At 30.7% G+C, this 19,846-nt stretch overlaps 2 protein-coding genes across 4 annotated transcripts; both read left to right on the top strand.

Annotated features, from left to right (window-relative positions):
* The first annotated feature begins 2,484 nt into the window (after positions 1-2,484).
* Positions 2,485-6,066, top strand: UTR7 (UDP-N-acetylglucosamine (UAA) transporter family). 2 transcript variants are annotated; one of them, XM_020349355.3, is made up of 8 exons: positions 2,487-2,755; positions 2,873-2,955; positions 3,127-3,232; positions 3,359-3,604; positions 4,032-4,142; positions 4,243-4,401; positions 5,277-5,420; positions 5,640-6,066. In XM_020349355.3, exons 2-8 carry the CDS (start codon positions 2,915-2,917, stop codon positions 5,802-5,804), a joined length of 972 nt encoding a protein of 323 aa, XP_020204944.1. In that variant the 5' UTR covers positions 2,487-2,755; positions 2,873-2,914; the 3' UTR covers positions 5,805-6,066. The 2 variants fall into 2 exon arrangements, with proteins under 2 accessions (XP_029125457.1, XP_020204944.1); XM_029269624.2 differs by lacking the exon at positions 4,243-4,401 and having other exon boundaries at positions 2,485-2,755.
* A 2,503-nt stretch (positions 6,067-8,569) lies between these two features.
* LOC109790241 (uncharacterized) lies at positions 8,570-18,467 on the top strand. 2 transcript variants are annotated; one of them, XM_020349353.3, is made up of 13 exons: positions 8,570-8,728; positions 9,238-9,285; positions 11,674-11,722; positions 11,798-11,846; positions 12,339-12,409; positions 12,981-13,039; positions 13,179-13,271; positions 14,218-14,275; positions 14,446-14,582; positions 14,696-14,752; positions 16,172-16,269; positions 16,965-17,164; positions 18,119-18,467. In XM_020349353.3, the coding sequence occupies exons 1-13, from the start codon at positions 8,651-8,653 to the stop codon at positions 18,187-18,189; spliced, it is 1,068 nt and encodes a 355-aa protein (XP_020204942.2). In that variant the 5' UTR covers positions 8,570-8,650; the 3' UTR covers positions 18,190-18,467. The 2 variants fall into 2 exon arrangements, with proteins under 2 accessions (XP_020204942.2, XP_020204943.2); XM_020349354.3 differs by having other exon boundaries at positions 8,571-8,728; positions 9,241-9,285.
* Positions 18,468-19,846: the final 1,379 nt, after the last annotated feature.

Here is a 19,846-nt window from a genome sequence, read left to right as displayed (position 1 = left end):
AGCTTATGCGTTGATCCGTTAAACGAGTAAGAGTGGAATAATTTAAACTATCGTCAATTTGTAAATTATTATAAAATAATATAATATAATGAAATTAAATAATAGTTGTAGTATTTTACTCATAATGAATCACTCTGTTGTGTTTGCTTACAAAATTGTGGTTACAAGTTGGAAGTTATTTTAGTTGCAATAATAGTTTTTTCATTCTTAACTTTGTTTCATTTTTCGAAGAAGACGTGGTCACACTCATACTTATGCTTACAAAGTCACGCTAAAAGTAAAAGTAGGAGTATTAATGATGAAGATTGAGATACTTAAAAGGCTAAGAAAACTAAGTCTAATACCTCTGAAATATGAAATTATTATGAAAATGTTGGTCTAGTTAATAGGGTAGATAAATCCAAATGTAATAGTTGTGAGAAATCATATACATGTAAAGTTATTAGGTGTTTCATGAGTATTAATTAATCATGTTATAATTTTTTTGCATTGTAAAAAAATTCGTATATTTTTTTAATTAGGTCAATTTGGTATAACGACTTTATATGAGCTAGGTTGGATAAAAAAAACATAAAAAAATAATAATAAGTTGAATCAACCTAACCTAAAATAACATTTGATTTGTGTAAATTAATCTAGATCAGACTAGCTCAACTTATTTGACATCTCTACCTCTTAGGTTAGCAGGTTATGCAAGATAAATCACCTGACAAACATTCATAATTTGAATTTTGTCTTAAAACATTGAGAAAATAAAAAAATGTAGCAAGTCTCAAACAAACATTGATATTCTTGAAAATCTCATAAAATCAGTCCCAAATAATGTTAAAATGTGAACTACTTTAGCTAACTATATAATGAAAAAACGACATGAAATGCAATACATACAAAAACTAATCATAAGGACAAAACTCATATTACAAATGTATTGTTTTGACAAACACATGCTAGACAATTGACATAATAACTAGACAAATACATTTAAGCACTTTGACAATTATAAAATATTTGAAACTTACTATAATGTGACATCAACACTCGACTAAGGAGTTATGTGACAATTAACTCATCTAATGAGTTTTCCTATGTGGACAACACTTTGAACCTAAGTTTTCATGATTTTATTTTAGATCATCACTCAAAAGACCTCTTATCAATGACATTTGTGTGTTTATAAACTCATTTATTCATTTGTTTCAAAGATATGAGATTTTGATTGTATCTCAACAATCATCCACTTAACTACTTCTAACTTTCACTACTATTAGGAAGACTCTCCTCCATTTATGGATCCATCGATATATTCATTTAAGTCGATTACTTTATTGAGCCATTGACTCTGATATCACTGATGTGCATTGGGGTTCCCATATGCACATGTTTATACATTAATGATATTGTCTACTATAGGCTTAATCTATCATGATTTTGTTTTTGGTCATTATCCAAAATATTTCTTACCAATATAGATAATTGTGTGTTTATAAACTCGTGTTCATTAACTTATTTTAATGATGCAAGACTTTGATTGTATTCTTACAATCTCCTCCACATAAAGGACCATGGTTAACCATCCTTACAGTGAAAGTCATCTATTTAGTCCATGGGTATCCAATGGTAGCTCATAGAACTTAGTCATGCTTCAAGTATTTGCACCATCGTTCCACCACTATCTTATAATAGTGGGACACATCTTAACCCTCAATGTTAGTAGAAAGACTCTTCATGGAAGACCTCTACTACAAGGGATTCAATGTCGAGATCCACCGTAATTTTCATCATATTTATTTGAATTGATCACCTAGTCAAATCATTGACTCTGATACCACTTATTGTGCACTGAGAGTTCTCTCACACACATAACTCCACATTTATATGATATTATTCACTTAGGATATAAACTTTGATAATTTTACTTATGGTCATCACCTAAAAGAGTTCATTAATGGAGACATTTGTGTGTTTACAAACTCATATTTATCTCTTGTTTCAACAATGTAGAAGTTTAACCATATCTCAACAATCACGTTTAAGAGATAATGACCTATTGAAACTGTTTAAACACTTTATACACGACTTTATGCTCTATTGCATGACATACTTAAAAAAATTCTTAAGTTCAAACTTGTGTTGATTCTTGGTAAACCCACAAACATAAAAGTGTTTCTCACATTCAACATCAACATGTGATTATTGATTGTTTATTGATTGTTGAATGATAACAACTCACTTGAATTGGTAACCACCATTAAATCTTAAACAAGTTAAACTAATCACTTTTGCTATAAATGTCATAACTTTCTCATTTTGAGTTTAATACTTTTAATACTTATTTAATAATAACATGTGCATGAAGAATATTTATTAAGATATCTCTTAAGATAGATATTATTTGATTGAAAAATTAATCTATTGGATTCCTTAAAAAAAAAAAGAGTTAATACTTTCAACCAATATAAAATAGTAGTAATGTTTAGAGAAGGTTGGTGCTAAGAAGCGCAAGCAAGAACGAGTGTGACGCACGAGAGTCTCCATCTTGCTCGGATTTTAGGGAACCACCAAAGCTACCCAATTCAAATCCCAACCTCAATGCCGATACCATGCCAGCTGTTTCACCTTTTTTTTTTTTTTTTGTCCCTTTCTTCGATTATTTTTCTATTTTTCCTCCAACCCTCCCACTATTCCCTTTTTCTCCATTTCATCACTCCTTTCACTCTCGTCTTCCCTAGCAGTCATGTAAACACGCCTCTGCCGAGTAAATCCTCAATTTCACCCATTTTTCATTAATTTACTCGCTTCGTTTTAGATTTAATTATTATTTTTCGCAAGCGCAGAGCTAGACTTGATTTTTAACGTTTGACTTTGGATTTAGGTTTTACTGGATTGGATCTCGTTTTCGCCATTAATTAGAGTCATGGATATCCGTGCCGATGCAGAAACCAGCTCCTTTTCAAGGTTTTCCATATCTTTACTTGCTTTTCACTGAATCTGAAATTTCATTTTCAAATGAATGAATATTTATTTTAATTGTTTAACAATCAATCGCTAAGTATTGCTCTTATTAGAGATTATGAATATTCAAGGGTAGCTAGTAGCTATGGTGACCGTGATTTTGTTTTCGCGTAGTTTGTTCGCTGCTGTGTCGTATGGATTTGCCTCAATGGCCATGGTTTTTATCAACAAGGCTGTTCTTATGCAGTATGCATACTCAATGACTCTCCTCACTTTGCAGGTATTATTATCATTGCTGATAAAAAGAAAACATAGAATCTTGCCCTTTGGTTATTCTGATTATTATTTTTATTAGAAATTTTGTTTACCTATGTTGATAACAGCATCTGTCGTTTTTAAATTTTAGCAATTGGCTACCACCTTGCTTATACACTTCGGTAGAAAAATGGGATACACGAAAGCGAGAGGACCTGATATGACAATGGCCAAGCGACTGCTCCCGCTTTCAATTTTCTATAATGCTAATGTTGCTTTTGCTTTGGCAAGTTTGAAAGGAGTTAATATTCCTATGTATATTGCAATCAAGAGGCTTACGCCACTTGCTGTACTCATTGCTGGGTGTTTCTCTGGAAAGGGAAGACCTACAACTCAGGTACTGGTTGTTATTCGAGTTTTTATTAATTTTGTCACCTTATTAAGATGGCTTATGTATGAGAGTCAGAGACTACGAAAGAGGGTTCTTTGAAAAGAATTTGTGGCACTTAAAGAGGGAGAAGAACCATTGGTACTATTAAATGATGTTAACAATAGGGTATTACAGTAAAAAAAAACTTTCATATTCTTGTGGAAAGATTGATCGTAGGTGGACTCTAAATTTACAATAAAGAACAGCATCAAAAAGTTGTGTTCTCTTCTTTGTACCTCATAAAATGTGTGGGTCTAATTCTAAGGCTGTTGCCTTTTGCTTAGGATTTATTTGATCAGCCTTGGGTGCCAATTATAATGATTAGTAACATTTTATTATTTTAATCTCTTGAGCTGAGAAATCTTAATATATATAATATTCTGTCAAATTTTAGGTGGCTCTTTCGGTGATATTGACAGCTGCTGGAGTTCTTATAGCTGCCCTTGGGGATTTTTCCTTTGACCTTTTTGGGTATAGCATGGCCTTCGTTTCTGTTTTTTTCCAGGTGATATGTTGATATATCATAGTTCTTAATCTTATAATGAAGTAATGGACATTGTAATTGTGCATGATTTGCTCATGGTGCTGCTTACGAATGTATCCAGACCATGTACCTTGTGCTGGTGGAAAAATCTGGTGCCGAGGACGGACTTTCATCCGTGGAAATCATGTTCTATAACAGTTTTTTATCTCTTCCATTTTTGATGTTTCTCATCATAGCCACTGGGGAATTCCCAAATTCTTTATCCCTATTATTTGCAAAGGTCAGAATCTTAACCTGGCTCTTTGTATTGGAATTGATTCATGCTTACGCTACCATGACTTGAATTTTCAGACATTTTTAATTGTTTTCTTTTAATGCACAATCAGATAAATTCAATTTTTTTTACAAGGAACTGCTAAAAGCTTCAGTGATTGTACTATAGTTAATCTCAAACAACAAAATATGTTAGATTATTAGTTAAGTACTCATTCATTTCCATATGGTTTTTTTTTCTGTGTTGGACAATTCAAGAAGAATTATATCAGCACTAGTATTTCCTTCGTCTAACTGATTGTCCGCCTAGTAGTTTTGTGCAAATTTTCTACGTATTGGTCCATTGTAGAATATTAACCAGCATCTAGTATATTCATTTCTCGCAAAACAGTCATGATCTGGGGGATTTAAAGATAATTTTGAGTTTGTTAGGATTGGGCTGTAACATAAAATCAAGGAATAAAAAAGGGGGGAAGGGGAGGCTGAGATCACTTGATGTGTGATGGAAAACAGGACAATGCAGCAGCAACTTTTGATTTTGGCATGATAATATGGGTCTGTTTGGCATTCATAAAACACTTGTCCTTTTATAATATGCCAGGTGCTTAAAAATTATAAATTAAATGAATAGACTGGTTGATTCAGTTTCTTTAATTCTCCTAAATTGAAATGCTGGCAAAGTGTATTTTTAGTAATCATTTTTTGAGAATAAATCAAGCATCATAGAATCTTAGTTTTGATGGTTAACAACTGGAGGCATAGCTTGCAACATATTTTGGAAAAATTAAAAGTTTGCATGTATTTGATGATGTGGCATAGCTGGGACATACTTTATTTAGTGATAAATTGATACCAAAGTTAATATTTTGTTTTCCTTTGCAGAGTTATTCTTTTTCATTTTTGGTGATCCTTATTCTTTCGTTGGTGATGGGCATCGTTCTTAACTTCACCATGTTCTTGTGTACAATTGTTAATTCAGCCTTAACTACAACTATTGTTGGCGTTCTCAAAGGGGTTGTTTCCACGGTAAGCTAGGAGTGATCCTGTGTTTGCCATAGAAAATTTCTGTCACAGTACAAAAAGCTTGAATTTGGAAATTGGAATGATTGTCCCGGCCCTGAATATTGATACATATGCATTATCCATCTTTTCTTTGTAGTTTAGTTGACTTGCATGCGCTCTATGTTCATTTATATCTGTAGTTTTAATTGCAAGCATTAAATCTGTTGCTCGTTGCTTCTTCAGACTCTTGGTTTCTTCTTATTGGGTGGTGTTCAAGTCCATGCTTTGAATGTGAGTGGCTTGGTTATCAATACAGCTGGTGGTGTGTGGTATTCATTTGCTAAATATCAGCAGAAAAAAAGTAAGGCGGTGAAGCTGGTGACAGATGTGGAGGCTCATCGTAAATAGAAGTAGCATCGATAAGTTGCGGTGAAAACTAACAGTTACATAAGTGTTTCTTTACTTTGATTACTATGATTGTATACGCTGGTAGTTTAGTTTTTTCTCTCTTATAATTTTACAGTAGTTACAGGTTCACATAGTCTGAGCCTAAGATGTAGTAATAGACATGAATTGAGTAAAATAATTGTACTTTTATGATTCTAATGCTTACAGAATATTGTAGGGGTCTATTTTATTATGAGAATTGCTACCATTACATTTTCTTTCTCATTCTTTCCAACATATTTATCTTATTATTGGTTAAAATTTATTGGAGAGAGACTTATTAAATAATAAGGATCTGAAATTTTTTTTATTTTTAATAAATTTTTACTAATGCTGTAAAAGGGATTAAAAAAAGTGTGTTAGAAAGTATATTTTATCTTTTTTTAATTTTATTTTATGCACTGTTCTCTGAACACAAATCGAGGACAAACTGCGTTACAAACAGTGAGGCGTAGTTCTGGCCTTATATTTTTGGTATAATGTATAAATGCTTATCTACAAAACACTTCAAACAGGAAGTTTTAATTTGCCGTTGTTCGTGTTTTCCAAATTAAAATGTTCAGAAATTAGAAAATTATAGAAATATATAAGGAAAAGTTTCTATAATTTGATTATTATTTTTAATATTATTTAAATATTCATATGTTGCATTCAATTGTAATAAAGATGAAAAAAAATCTGACATAAAAGATTCGAATAATGTAAATTTTTTAAAGAAATCTTTATAAATTTATAATACAATATTGATTCAGAATGTGTTCTAAGTTCACAATTATGTGTGACAAATTTTTTTGAAGATCTCTCTACGTTTTCAATTTTTCTTTCTTGGATTGACTTTAATTCTAACCTTGTAAAGTTGTAATTGATGTATTATATCAGATATTGAAGATATTATTTACATTACATTTTTTTATTAGAAACTTGATATTCCTTTTAATTATGAAATGTATTTAAATTAAATAAATTTGATTATACAAATTACGCATATAAAAGATTAAAGCTTACAATATTAAGTATTAAGAACCCAGAATATTTGTAAAGTATTGAATCTTCTAGTTTTATAAAATAAATATAACCAAATAAAAATATTTTAAAATATTATATTATACAATCAATTGATAATATACCAAAAAAAAATACAATCAATTGATAATTTGTTGTATCATGAATTAGATAATTTTATTAAAAGTAAGGTTTTCATATTCATCATAATATTCTCTTCTTGGAGTATTTATAATAGTAGCAACTCATTTTGTTGCTTCTAATGGAATCCACCAAAAATCTTAAACCATTATGTTTTATTAATAAATTATTTAATAATTTATAATTATTTTATTTATAAATTATCTAAAATTAAAAATTATGAAATTTTATAGATTACTATTGTAAAAAATTCATGTAATAAAAAATTAAAATATATAAACATAATAAATTATATTGTATTTAAAATGATAAAATTTGCTGACCTTTCATAAATAATGTAATATAAATAAGCTATTATTATCCATCGAAGACACTTGATCAAAAGGGTTAATTGATAGTGTTTGAAACATAAAATTGATATGGACGAAATGATGGTATATGATATTTAAAATTTGGATTGCTGGAGTTGTTTTGAAGGTTGGATATATAAATTTGCAGAATTTTGAAATTTTGAATTTGTGAATTTGTGGATTGTTGATAATTTAACATCAAATTAAACCATACATTCATATCAAATGAATTCTGGTTTGGATCGATCGAATAAAAACAAATAAAAAAAGTTCATAATTTAGTGAAGTGAGAATGAGAAAAAATGAGAGGTTTTAGTTGTCCGGAAAAATTGAAGTAGTCTCTTATTTATAAAAAGAAACTAAGGGGTAATAAATCTTTCAATGGTACTAAAATTTTGTCACAATGGTAACAATAATAAACAGTAACAGTATTTAACAGTAACAGTACATTAATATATGAATTCAAATAATATATATTATTTTTAGTTTTTAAAGGCTTAGAAACCGGTATTTTTTTTAAAACAACCGTTGTTCCACGCCAGTTAAATGTATCGTTGATGTTTCAAAAAGTAGTTTTGCTTCTTTGATAGAATTGCTTATGTAATAAGCATTAAATGTATCGTTGGTATTGAAATTTAGCGCATTAAAATTTATTAAAAATTTAAATTTTAATAATAATAAAGAAAATGTTAGTAAAAAAATACCTTAGAGAGTGTCCAACATTTTTTGTTTATCAATTACACATATCTTGAATGCAAAAAATATAAATATAATTATGAAAAAAAAACTTTATCCATATTACTTTTCTAACTAGATATTACATTGGTTACAATTTTTTTATAAAAAAAAACCTAAAGTTGATACAACAATAACTGTTTATTTTGCCAACTAAGTACTACATTCATTGGTTACAACTTAATAATAATAATAATAAAAGTGTGTTTGGATGGGGTAATTGAAGGGAGTAAATCATTTATTATTTTTTAAAAATACTCTAGTGTTAAATGATTTGTTTGATATATGATTTAAAAGGTTTTAAATTGCATCATTTTAATGGAGTATTTTAATTAGATTTTTAATTTAATTTAATTTAATTTTTTAATTTAAAAGGTTGTCTTAACATTAAAAAAAGTTGATGGGTGTATGATTTAAAAAATGGGTGTAGAAAGCAAGTGGCTTATTTTTATGGGCTATATCTAGCAGGAGGAGCACCAATGAAAAAGCCCATTAGCGTAGTTTTTCTTTGAGTATTTTTTTCATGGTGCTACCAATTCGCCTGGGGCAAAGGAAGATGGCATCAGCTCTATAATTGAAATGGATAGCGACTTGGAAGAAACTCAGCGGAAGAGACCTAGAAAATATCCATTCTCCGCGGATTCATCCTCTCGCAAGGTCTCTCTCTCTCTCTCTGATGCATTGTGTGTTAACTTACAAGTGTTGCTTGTGCATACATGCAAATTGTAACTATCACTGTGACAACAAAACCTAGCGCACTGTTTATTCATCTAAATTTCACTACTGTCGCTATTCTGGAACGATATTTTTGTTTAATTTATCTTAATTCTTCTAAGCTATCTTTGTTGGCGATATAATTCCCTAAAACGTTGTTGTGAGGCTATTGATTTACGATGGTTTTCTGATTCCGTGTCGATTGCTTGGAATTTAATGTTGCGAACTTACGTTTTGATAAGGTCTGGGGAATGATCATCTAAGACGCTTTCGAGCCTGGGTTAAGTGCAATTACTACTTAGTTACTTGTAAATTGTGACTGTGACGTTGTTTTGCCGTTTGGTGCTGATGACTTGTTTGGTTCTTCTTTCGCTCATGATTATTTTCTTATTCGCGGTTGTGTTTTTTTTTTTTTTTTCCCTCTATGAACTGATGATTGTTGAATTATGCAGCAGTTTGAACAATATCCTGGACGGCCATTTACAGTTATGGGGGAAGTGGTAATGGTTCTCACTCTCATTAAATTCTGATTTGGATGAACATGTGAATAAGTATTTCATTATTATTATTATTATTTTTAATTTCTTACAACTGTCATCCTTGTTTATACTGTGGAAGTGTTGAACATGGAAAACAAGAACATAGATGCGCTGCAACGATTATTGCTGTTTTATTCTTATTTTTTAGAGTCAAAATGCCATATGGATATAGTATGTTCAAGTGTTTCATCACTCTGCAGTGATTCTGTTCTCTAGCGGGATGGGTTTTCTAGTAACTAGTTTTGCGGATAGCTTTTTCTAAGATCTGCTTTACGAGTTACAACTAATTGAAGTAGTCAATAGCGCTCTATTGTGGTGCTAAAGTGGAGTGGTCAAGCAGGGCAGCCTTTGGCTGCTACTGGATTTAATCATTGGAAAAGTCGCTAGAATTTACAAAGTTATCGAAAATTTTGCGGGTTGCTGGAAAGGTGGCAATTAATACAGTAAAACTTTACAACACTTAGTGCCTAGTCAAGTTAACAGGGTACTGATAGCTAAAGAGCCCATCAGACCTTCAACGTGTTCTTGTTGCAGAAGCAGAGGCCCCTTAGATTGTTAGTATCCTGTACACTCTATTTATGAGGAAAGAAATGGGTGACAAAGTGAAGAGAAATTGGTAAATAGAAATAGGTAAGAAATAGAGTGAAATTTGGATTATTTGGTTTAAGAGAAATAAAAGAGAATTAGAGGAGAAATAATATTAAAAGTTGTTTGGTTTGGATGAAAGGAGAGAAAAGAAATTAAAATAAAAGTAAATTTACTATTGCAACCCCGCTTAAGTTGCACTCAACTTATGAGGAAAAAACGTTATAATTGATTAAATTTAAGCCATTTTCAATTCAAATGTGTCATGCTCTTTGTCAGTTCAGCCCATAGTCAATTATGTAGTTTTCATAATCGATTATGGAGAACATAGGCAAGCCAAATTTGCCATTGAATGCATGAAAACAGAGCAAATCTGCCATTGATGCACAAAAACAAAGCCAAATCTACCATTGAATGCAGGCGGCATGGCAGAGACACTTGAAGACCATGAAGTGTTTGTTGGAATGCTCCAACGTGAAGAGCATGAGGGACAGGGTGGGGAGATTGGTGTTTCTTGTCTATTTCCCCTCATTCTAGCAAAGAAATACAAATAAGTGGGAACCACCACTTTTTTATTTCCATTCTCACCATTTCATTCATACAAACAATTAACATTATTTCTCTTATACCCATTTCCACTTTTTTCTACCTATTTCCTACCCATTTCCACTCTACCATTCAGAGGAGTAAAGTCATCTGAACTCTGATGGCTGCCTGAAAAGTCATTGGAAATTCTGTTGGTTGTCAAAAAATCTGACAGTTGCCAGAAAGGCAGTAATACAGTAAAACTTGACAGAACTTGGTGCCCACTTCCCAGTCAAGTTTACAAGGTACTAGCAACTTAAGAGCCTAGTCGAACTGTCTTCATAATGTTTTTGTTGTGGAAGCAGAGCTCCCTTAGATTGGGAATTTTGATACCATGTGAGAAGATAGAGACAAAGATTTTATTTTTTGAACTTGCTCACGTGAGTATACCACTTAGCAAAATGATCTATTTATAATAGTAATGATTACAAAATAATAAATTCTACTATAGAGAACAATTAAAATATCACTACTTCATAAGCTACTTTGAACTTTGTTAAACAAATAACTAAGCTGCTTGGAAGAGTAATAATCATTAAATGCTCCTATTTTCGACAAAGGGAAACAACTTAATGCTATCAGATGGAGACTTGTTCATTCTATATTTATTATTTTAAAAGGAAAAACGAAATCTGTCGTTTGTTGTGTCATAATTATTGTTCTCAAGGTCATCAGCAAAAGAGAAATAAAGAAGTGTCTATTGCTTGCATTTGACTTGGTTGACTCGATGTGAGGTGAGGGGTACCCTTGGTTTTTGTTTGGGAATTAAATTTTGGAGGGAAAAGGAAGAGAGGCCAGTTTTTTATAATAAATATTCTCCAATTTGATAGTTTTTAAAATGAAAGAAATAAAATGATTGATTAACATAAACTTAATGTCCTAATCTTTTGTTTATTTTTGGTCATTATATAACTTTCTAAATTTAAGAATAAATATCAGTGTTTATGAAAGTGTTTTACTGATCATTATTTCACTCAACTTCATGTGCAAAAAGTTGTATATGTGAATTCCATATAATGTCTTTGAAGATAAATTTTGAATGTTAGTGTGCATTTTAACATGTTCAATATTTTTAGTTAAAAGATTTGAGTATATATGCGAATTATATATTTCTCTCTTTATATGTATTATTGGTAATTTTTCTTTTCTGAAACTAAAGCTGGGTTCTCTTTTTGTCAGAATTTTTTGCAAGATGATGATAATCAATTGGAGATTACACGAGCTAGATGTATGTCTATAATCTCATTGGTTTTATTTGCATTTTATAGATAACATGTCAGTTATTCTATTATTTCCTTGACAGTTGGAAGTGTGATTAAAAGACATGGAGATTTGACAGAGCGTCTTGCTAGGTAAAATACTCTGAAGATTTTCGTTATTCTTTTCATCTTTGGTTTTCAGCAAAACCATGGCCCAACCAAATGATTAATGCATGAATTTTAAGTAATTTTTCTGTTTTTGAGTTTATATTGTTAATTATTTAATAGAAACATAAATATAATGTTAGAAACCACTATCTGCTATCCTGCTATCCCACTTTTAGGATTGGCTGCTTTGCTCCCCTATCTGGGATTGACAACTATGGTAGAAAAATCTCTTCAATTTCTCACTTTTATTTTCTTTATAAGTGTTTTATGTGTAATTTTTAACATGTTTTGAAACTGCTTCATAACAATCAAGGTTTATTTGGTCACTTGAAGATGTGTAGTTCTCTTCCCTTTTCCTTAGTGAAAATCTCAATGCATTTAATGACTGCCTACTTTTATTATGATTATTGTTTATGTCCATTACATCTGTACGCTGTAGTGACTTTTTTTTATTTAAAATATTTACTGGGTTCATAGGGATTCTGACAAGATAATATTTGAGCGTCTACAGAAAGAGTTTGAAGCTGCACGAGCTTCTCAAACTGAAGGTAGCTTTGACTTTGGTCTGTATGGATGAATTCTTTAATAAATTAATAGTGAACCGTACAGCTCTGCCATGTCTCAATTTTCTTTCCCATTTATTTCCTTTTTTTCTACTTTAGTCTAGCTGATATTATTCTTTATCTTTGTCAATTATTCCTTTCTTCCCCTTTTCAATTTATTTATTTTATTTCATTTATTATAAACCTTTCGATTTATATTTTTTTCATATGGATGCATAACTGTCTTGTTAAGTGTTAAGCATACTAATTTTGGTTATGACATATGATGGTAAGATTGATAATAAAGTTATTTTACAGCTGCTGATCATCGCTCATCATATAGAATATATATCAGGGCTATTTATGCATGAAATAAGAAAAGGGAATTGAACAGCAAAGAAACATTAAATAATCTAAAGCATTTTAACAAGATAAGATTATTAAGATGTGAAATCTTGGTTCACTTGATGAGATATACTTTTGTAACTTCTGAAATACTGACCTACTTCATTTGTTCATTCATTTTGGTATAGATGTTCAGAAAATGCTTCTTAATTACCTTTTATTTGTTTTACAGAGATACATTTAGATGGGGAAGAGTGGAATGATGGTCTACTAGCTACAATAAGAGAGCGGGTATTGGTTTTTTGATTGTTACCTTATTTCACTCGGTGTTCTGCTATTTGACCTTGGTGGTCTCTGTAAATATCAATTTGTTTCAGTTTCACTGATGTTGTTGATAATAATGATTGATACATTAAATTTTTCCCGTCAGGTGCATATGGAGGCAGACAGAAAAGCAATGCATGGGGATGCTGATATATTAGCATGTCCTCAGGAAAAAATTACATATAAAATTGGAAACAAGGTAAGTTATATGATGAAGCCTGCCTAAAACACTTCTTGTTGGAAATGACTTATTATTTTTCAGTAAAAACTAAACACATTATACTTGTAATACTTGAGCATAGATTTACAAAATTCTTGACAAAGCCTGAGAAGATAAGATAGGCACATCGGACAAGGTAAAAGATTATAAGTTGGTGGTCATGTATATTTCAGTTGTGTTAGAGTGGAGAACTGGAAAATTTAGGAAGTGTTTTAAGAGGAGTTGGGGTATATTTTATATGGATATTGATTCTTAATATTAGATGCTGTGATACTAAAATTATAAAATGCCTGCTCAAGGGTTTACAGATGTATATTACAGACTAGCAAACAGACTTTTGAAATTTGGGGGTATTGTATTGTATGGATTGATTGGATTGTAGGTTCTGTATTTGACATTGATGTACAAATATTATTGTTTTGAAATTACGAGTAGTGAGTGGGAGCTCCAGTTTCTCTTTTTCTATTTGCTGAAAAAAAGTGTTGTTATGTAGTGCTAGGAATTGTTGGTATTAGTTAGAAACTATTAGTTCTGATTTCTGCAATTGTGGTGATAGTGGATGGAACAGAGCACTTTCACTTTTATGTGTGTCTCTTTTAACTTGTTATGGGATTGGATTATGGCTCCTCTTTGGTATTATGCTCATGGCTTTTTCAAGGAAGCTGCCCTTCTGATGTGCAGAGTGATTGGCAGCCTTGCTGCATGCTATATGTTTTCACGTTCTTGTCATGACTTGCTTTTTATCTTTCCACTAATTTACTTCCTCATTTTGTGTTTTTAACATTTTTTTAACCAACCCTCCAAAAAATATTAAAAGACTTTGGTATGCCTAGTTGTTCGTAACTTTTCTTAAGATCATTTGGCATTTTGTGTGAAAACTTCATGACCAGAGTCTTTTTAAATTTGATTGTGTATTTGTAAGCAGGTAATTTGCTGTTTGGAAGGGGCAAGAATTGGTGTACAATATGAGACATCTTTTGCTGGTAATTTGGAAACAAATTTCTGAACTTAAGTTATTCACGAAAACTATCATGTTAATTTAACTCATAAGATGGCATCATAAATTATCTGATAGAGGGTGGGACTTTTTCTATTTGCCTTTTCCATCTGACCAGACGATGATAAATGATAAAGCCTGTTTGTTAATTTCCAGGTGAACCTTGTGAGTTTTACCATTGTGTGCTGGAGAGCAAGTCATTTCTTGAAAAGATGACTGTCCTTGAACACACAGTTCCATTTTTCCTGCCTATACGTGAAATAGAAAATGACCTCCTTTCATCCAATGCAATGGTAAAGTCTTCTATATATATATATATATATATATATATATATTGCCTTTACAAGATGTTCATTTCAATTTTCTTTTCTTTCTAATTAGCATTGTTTTATTGGTTTGCTTTCAGAAATTCATAGATCATGTTGGAGATCTATTGCAGGCATTTGTGGATAGACGGGAACAGGTAGACTGCCCATGAGAAAGTTTGATGTGTTTATTTTTTTTGGAGTAACATCTTGTCTTCACAATCCACATGTATTTGCTGTTACTTATGGGGCAAAGTTTTACACTTACACAATCATGCAAAGCAAGTACTTTCTGACTATTTTATATCCATATTCCAGAAACCTTATATTAGCATTTGGCTTATCTGTTCTCTATAGAGAGTTTATGTGAGTTTACCCAAGTTTATCTAGAAAAAGAATTTGATGGAATGGTACCAAAGAAAAGAAACATACTTAAATATGATTTATTGACTTGGAAAAAGCTTATGATTGAGTGTCAATAGAAGTGTTGTGGAGTGCTTTGGGAAAAGAAAAGTTTTGTGCGATTTACATTTAGGCTATACAAGATATGTATGATGGGATAAGTACTTGTTTGAGAATCCCAAAAGGTGAGACTAAGGATTTCTTATAGAACAAGGATTGCAGAAAGTTTAATATAGTCATGGATGTGCTGACCAGGGAGATACAAAACACTATCCTTTATTGCATATTTTTTTTGCAGATGATATGGTTTTGATTGAGGAATTAAGGGAAGCAGTTAACTCTCTACTGGAACTTTGGAGAGACTTTGAAAACAATTGATGTTCACTTAAGTAGTAGTAAGACAGTATATGCTGTGCAATTTTAGCTAGAGACAAGAAGAGAAAATGTCATACCTTATGTTTCAAAAGTTTAAATATTTGGGATCAAAACCCCGAAATGATGGGGAATTAAATGAGGAGTCACACATATGATACAAGCGGTATTGCTAAAATGGAGAAAGGTATTGGGGGCTATTTGTGACCACAAAGATCATATCAAACTCAAGCAAGTTTTATTGTACTACTATATGTTCGGCTATACATATGTAGTGAATGTTAGACTTAAGGTGGTAGTGATAGGATTGAGAATGTTAAGATGAATGTATGACCATACAAGAAAATATATGATATGAAGAAAGATTGGTACAACTCCAATTGAAGAAAATATATCAGAAAATTGATTAAGGTGGTTTGGACTCGTTCAAAGGCCCTGGGAGGCACTAGTTGAAGAGAAGGACATTGGAGAAAGTTGTCAAGGGAGATCTCACGGTAAATACCATATATCTAAAAACTTGGTCATTAATTGAGTCAAATAATGACCTTGTAGTTGACTTCACCTAGTGGGATAAGACTTAGTTATTATTGTTTTAATTAATAGGCTTACTTTTATTTTCTGTATTGGTTGTATTATCTATTCGGGTTATTAAGATTAAACCTTCACCATTACTATGTATGTGCAAAACATGAGGTTGGCTTGTGGCTATTTTACCTAGAAAATATAAAGTTCATCAATCTTTTTGTAAATTATTCTGATACAAAAAACATGCATCTGTTTTGTCTCTTGTGAATATCATGCAGGTCCGACTTATAAAGGAACTCTATGGAAATCAAATTAGAGAGTTGTATCATAGCCTACCCTACCATATGATCGAATTTGTATTGGATGATTTTGATTGGTTAGTATCTTATAGTGTTCTTATTTTTAACAACCATTTTTCTTCAAATTTAGTATCTTGGTATCCCTTTAAATTTTTTTCCCTCAACTGCAATCAATGGTGAATTTGGAGGTTATTTCAGTATGCTTGAATAATCAAATAAAATATTTGTCAAGGTGCACTTGTTGGTAAAGCGAGTGATACTGGGGTGGTGCTGTGCTGTGCTTTTTTTTTTTTTTTGTATGTTTTTCTTTTTCTTTTTCTGGACATTCTAATTTGTGATCTGATGCTAAAAGGACAAATTGAATAGGGTGAAGTTAGGTGTGCTGCAGCTTTCAATGCTAAAAGAAAGTACATGATACTGGTTATCTTACACTTTAGTTGATACATTTTGGTTGGCCTCGACACTAAGATTACTGATCTAGAATTGAATTACAAATGCGCTCCGATCAATTATCTTTCTCCATTTATTTTCCTTCTGTCAACTTTTAAGTTATGCCGAAAATTTTGGTCAAGGATCTGGGGTGCTGGGAGAAGTGGCTTACATGAAAGGAAGAGTCGCAGTTTATACAATTTTGATTTGTTTGCACCTTAATTATGAAAGCTCATTTGTTTATTTTTAAATTTTAGCTTTCCTTCAATGAAATTAAATATACATGCAATGAAATGAAAGTTTAAAAGATATTCTGTGCTCAATGAGTCTTTTTTGTTTGCAGCAAGGTGACAGTCAGCCTTCGATATGCAGATCTCATTTCGGTGCTTCCGACTCGAATTTCAGTGCTAGCCTGGCCAATGATCAATAAAAATACTACAGCAACTTTGAACAGGAAGGATGATGGACTCTCAGGAAGTCATTCTTCTCCATTGCGCTTAACCTATGCAGAAGAAGCCTTACGAACCATGAGTTTACCCGAAGGTACAAACTATATTACTTTGCTTAATGGGGTTTTCTATTGTGCACGAGCATATGATAATAAGTTAAAAATGGAATTTTTTATTAGAAAATAAAGTATTTATTATATTGAAAACACAATTCATTCACTTGGCCTTTTTAGGTAATTCAAAATATTTAATAGGTTGTATTTAACGTTTTCATTCTGTGTAGGAAAAATTGTACTAACCTCTCTTGAAGTATTTTTAAATGACATACAATTTTTTTTTGTAAGATAATACCATTTGTATACCGTTAAGTGAAAACAAATTATTAATATAAATGTTAATATTTGAATGAGATTTAATTTCTTATTCAATTTTAATTTCCAAGTTATATTCTAAATATCACGCGTTTTGTGATTTAAAAAATATATTAACTTTGAGGAATAATTTTAATAAATGGACTGAGAAATTATTATTTTCAAATTTGAAAAATAATGAATTTTTTTATAAAGAAAATAAAGCATTGTGTGTAATTCAATAACAAAGAATAAACACGAATATGATTGAAAATATGAGTTGACTTTTATTTTTTGGATTTTATCTATTTTTCTTCTCTCGCTTTAACTAATCATTCCTTCTCTCACTCTAACTAATCATGTTATTGTAAGAGAGGTGAGAGTGGTTTTAAAAAGAAAAAATTGTATGTCATTTAAACAAAGGTAAGTGCAATTTTCCCTCCTGTGTACTCATAGACACACAATAAACATTTAATTTATAAGAACATAATTATTTTTAGTTTTTTTGTCAAGAGCGGTTGGTCTATAATCTTGTCCTAATAGGATGTGCAGCTAGGAGAAGCTATCAGACCTATGAATTTGGATTCTGAAATTTAAAACAGCCTGCTTCCGTGTTCCTTTAATTGTGATACGTATTTCTTTATTGCTTTACTGATTGTTCTGAATAATACTGATTATATATTTTATTTGCATTCCAGCATATGCGGAGATTGTATTAAACTTGCCACAAGCGCTACAACAGACGTATCATCAAAAAGCCCCCTCCTAGAGCTTCGCCCTATCAGTAGTCTAGATTCATCTGTAAAAATTCTTGTTAGAAATGTTAAATATTAGGAAAAAAATAACTCGAGAATTATTACCAATTTACCTTGCCAAATTGCTCATAGGCTGTACCATTATTGTCGTATAGCATTTGTGTTTTGCCCCCCGTGGCCTTGTTACCTACTCCGGTGTCTTGTATCATTAGCACGACAGGGCTAGGTTTACATTGTTATCATTCATCTCTTCTTCAATAATTCAATATATATGTAATTTGGTTTCATATAAGTTACATCTTTTTTACATGGCAAGCAAGTGGCAAGTATGAAAGCATTTTCATCTGCTAATCATTAAATTTGGGATTATTAAAATAAATGATTCTTCATTTTGAAGTAAATGCTAGAGTGCAATATTGCTATGCTTGTGAGTAGGGATGAAATATGGATCGATTGAATAATTTTTCAGGTGAATTATAATAGATTGGATAAAATTATATTAATTTATTTAGATTAATTAAAAATTTATATAAAAATTTAATCTATTTAATTTATTTAAAGCAAAAAAAAAAAAAATTCAATTCATTCATTAATAATTTTTTATGAATAAATATCAAATTTATCTATAAAAGTAATGTTTTAAAAGTTAAATAATTTTTTTTGAAATTTATTTCTCTCTTTTTTTTTATAAGTCATTATATTTTTATATAGTGTTTTAAAATTTACAATTTTTTTAATGTCAAAATAGTATTTTAAAATTTCAATACAATAAACATCACATATTATAATTCAATGGATTTTGAAAAGGTAATGAATGAATCATTATCCATAAAATTAAAAGGATGTGTTAGATCTAATTTATTATTTATTTTTATTGTAATAAATGAATTTGATAGGTTTATTTGTGGATGGATCGAATGAAAGATAAGTAAATTGATTCATTTGTCAATCCTACTTGTGAGAGAATTGCACTTGGTGTTGTTTTCTTGAGAAGAGAGGATTATGTGTCCACTTGTTCTTATTGTTTAAAATTGATTTTGACATAATTAAATTTGAATTGTTTATAATATTTAAATATGGGTAAATTCATTTAAATTTAATTTCATTTTAGGACAAATTTATTGGTGTTTATAAGAATTGTACTCATGCAAAGATTACTCTTACACGAGTGCAATTAATTGAAATTTAAAATTTTTTAAATTTCTTGAATTTTTGAATATCTTTGTCAAACTATAGTCTACTAAAGTTTTATCTTTCAAACATTATGCAACTATGATTGTTTATATTAATGTGATACCACATGAACATAAGGAGTCACATTTAATGTGCATTAAAAAGTGCTCTTGCCTTAAAACATGTACACTTTTTTTTTTCATCGACACATTTAACTAGAAAGGTTACCCATCGCATAACTATACTGTAACGAGATTCCAATCATTATGCATAGAGTCAGGGTGCAAGAATTTGATAAAGTTCTTTCTTTGGCAGTGTTTACATAATGTCCTTCTAGATAATGAGGTTCAATTGTAAAGTAATTTAGCTTCAAGTGGAGCTTGCATGAGATGTTCACACAGAATGGAATCTATACTACATGTTGTGTATGACTGTCCTTATTCGAAAGAAATTTGGATGCAGATAAGGAATATTTCATCCTTTTTTATTTTTCCTATT

Source organism: Cajanus cajan, chromosome 6, assembly GCF_000230855.2.
Source record: "Cajanus cajan strain Asha chromosome 6, NIPB_CcT2T_4, whole genome shotgun sequence".
NCBI classification, from domain to species: domain Eukaryota; kingdom Viridiplantae; phylum Streptophyta; class Magnoliopsida; order Fabales; family Fabaceae; genus Cajanus; species Cajanus cajan.
This window is presented reverse-complemented; position numbering and strand designations above follow the sequence as displayed.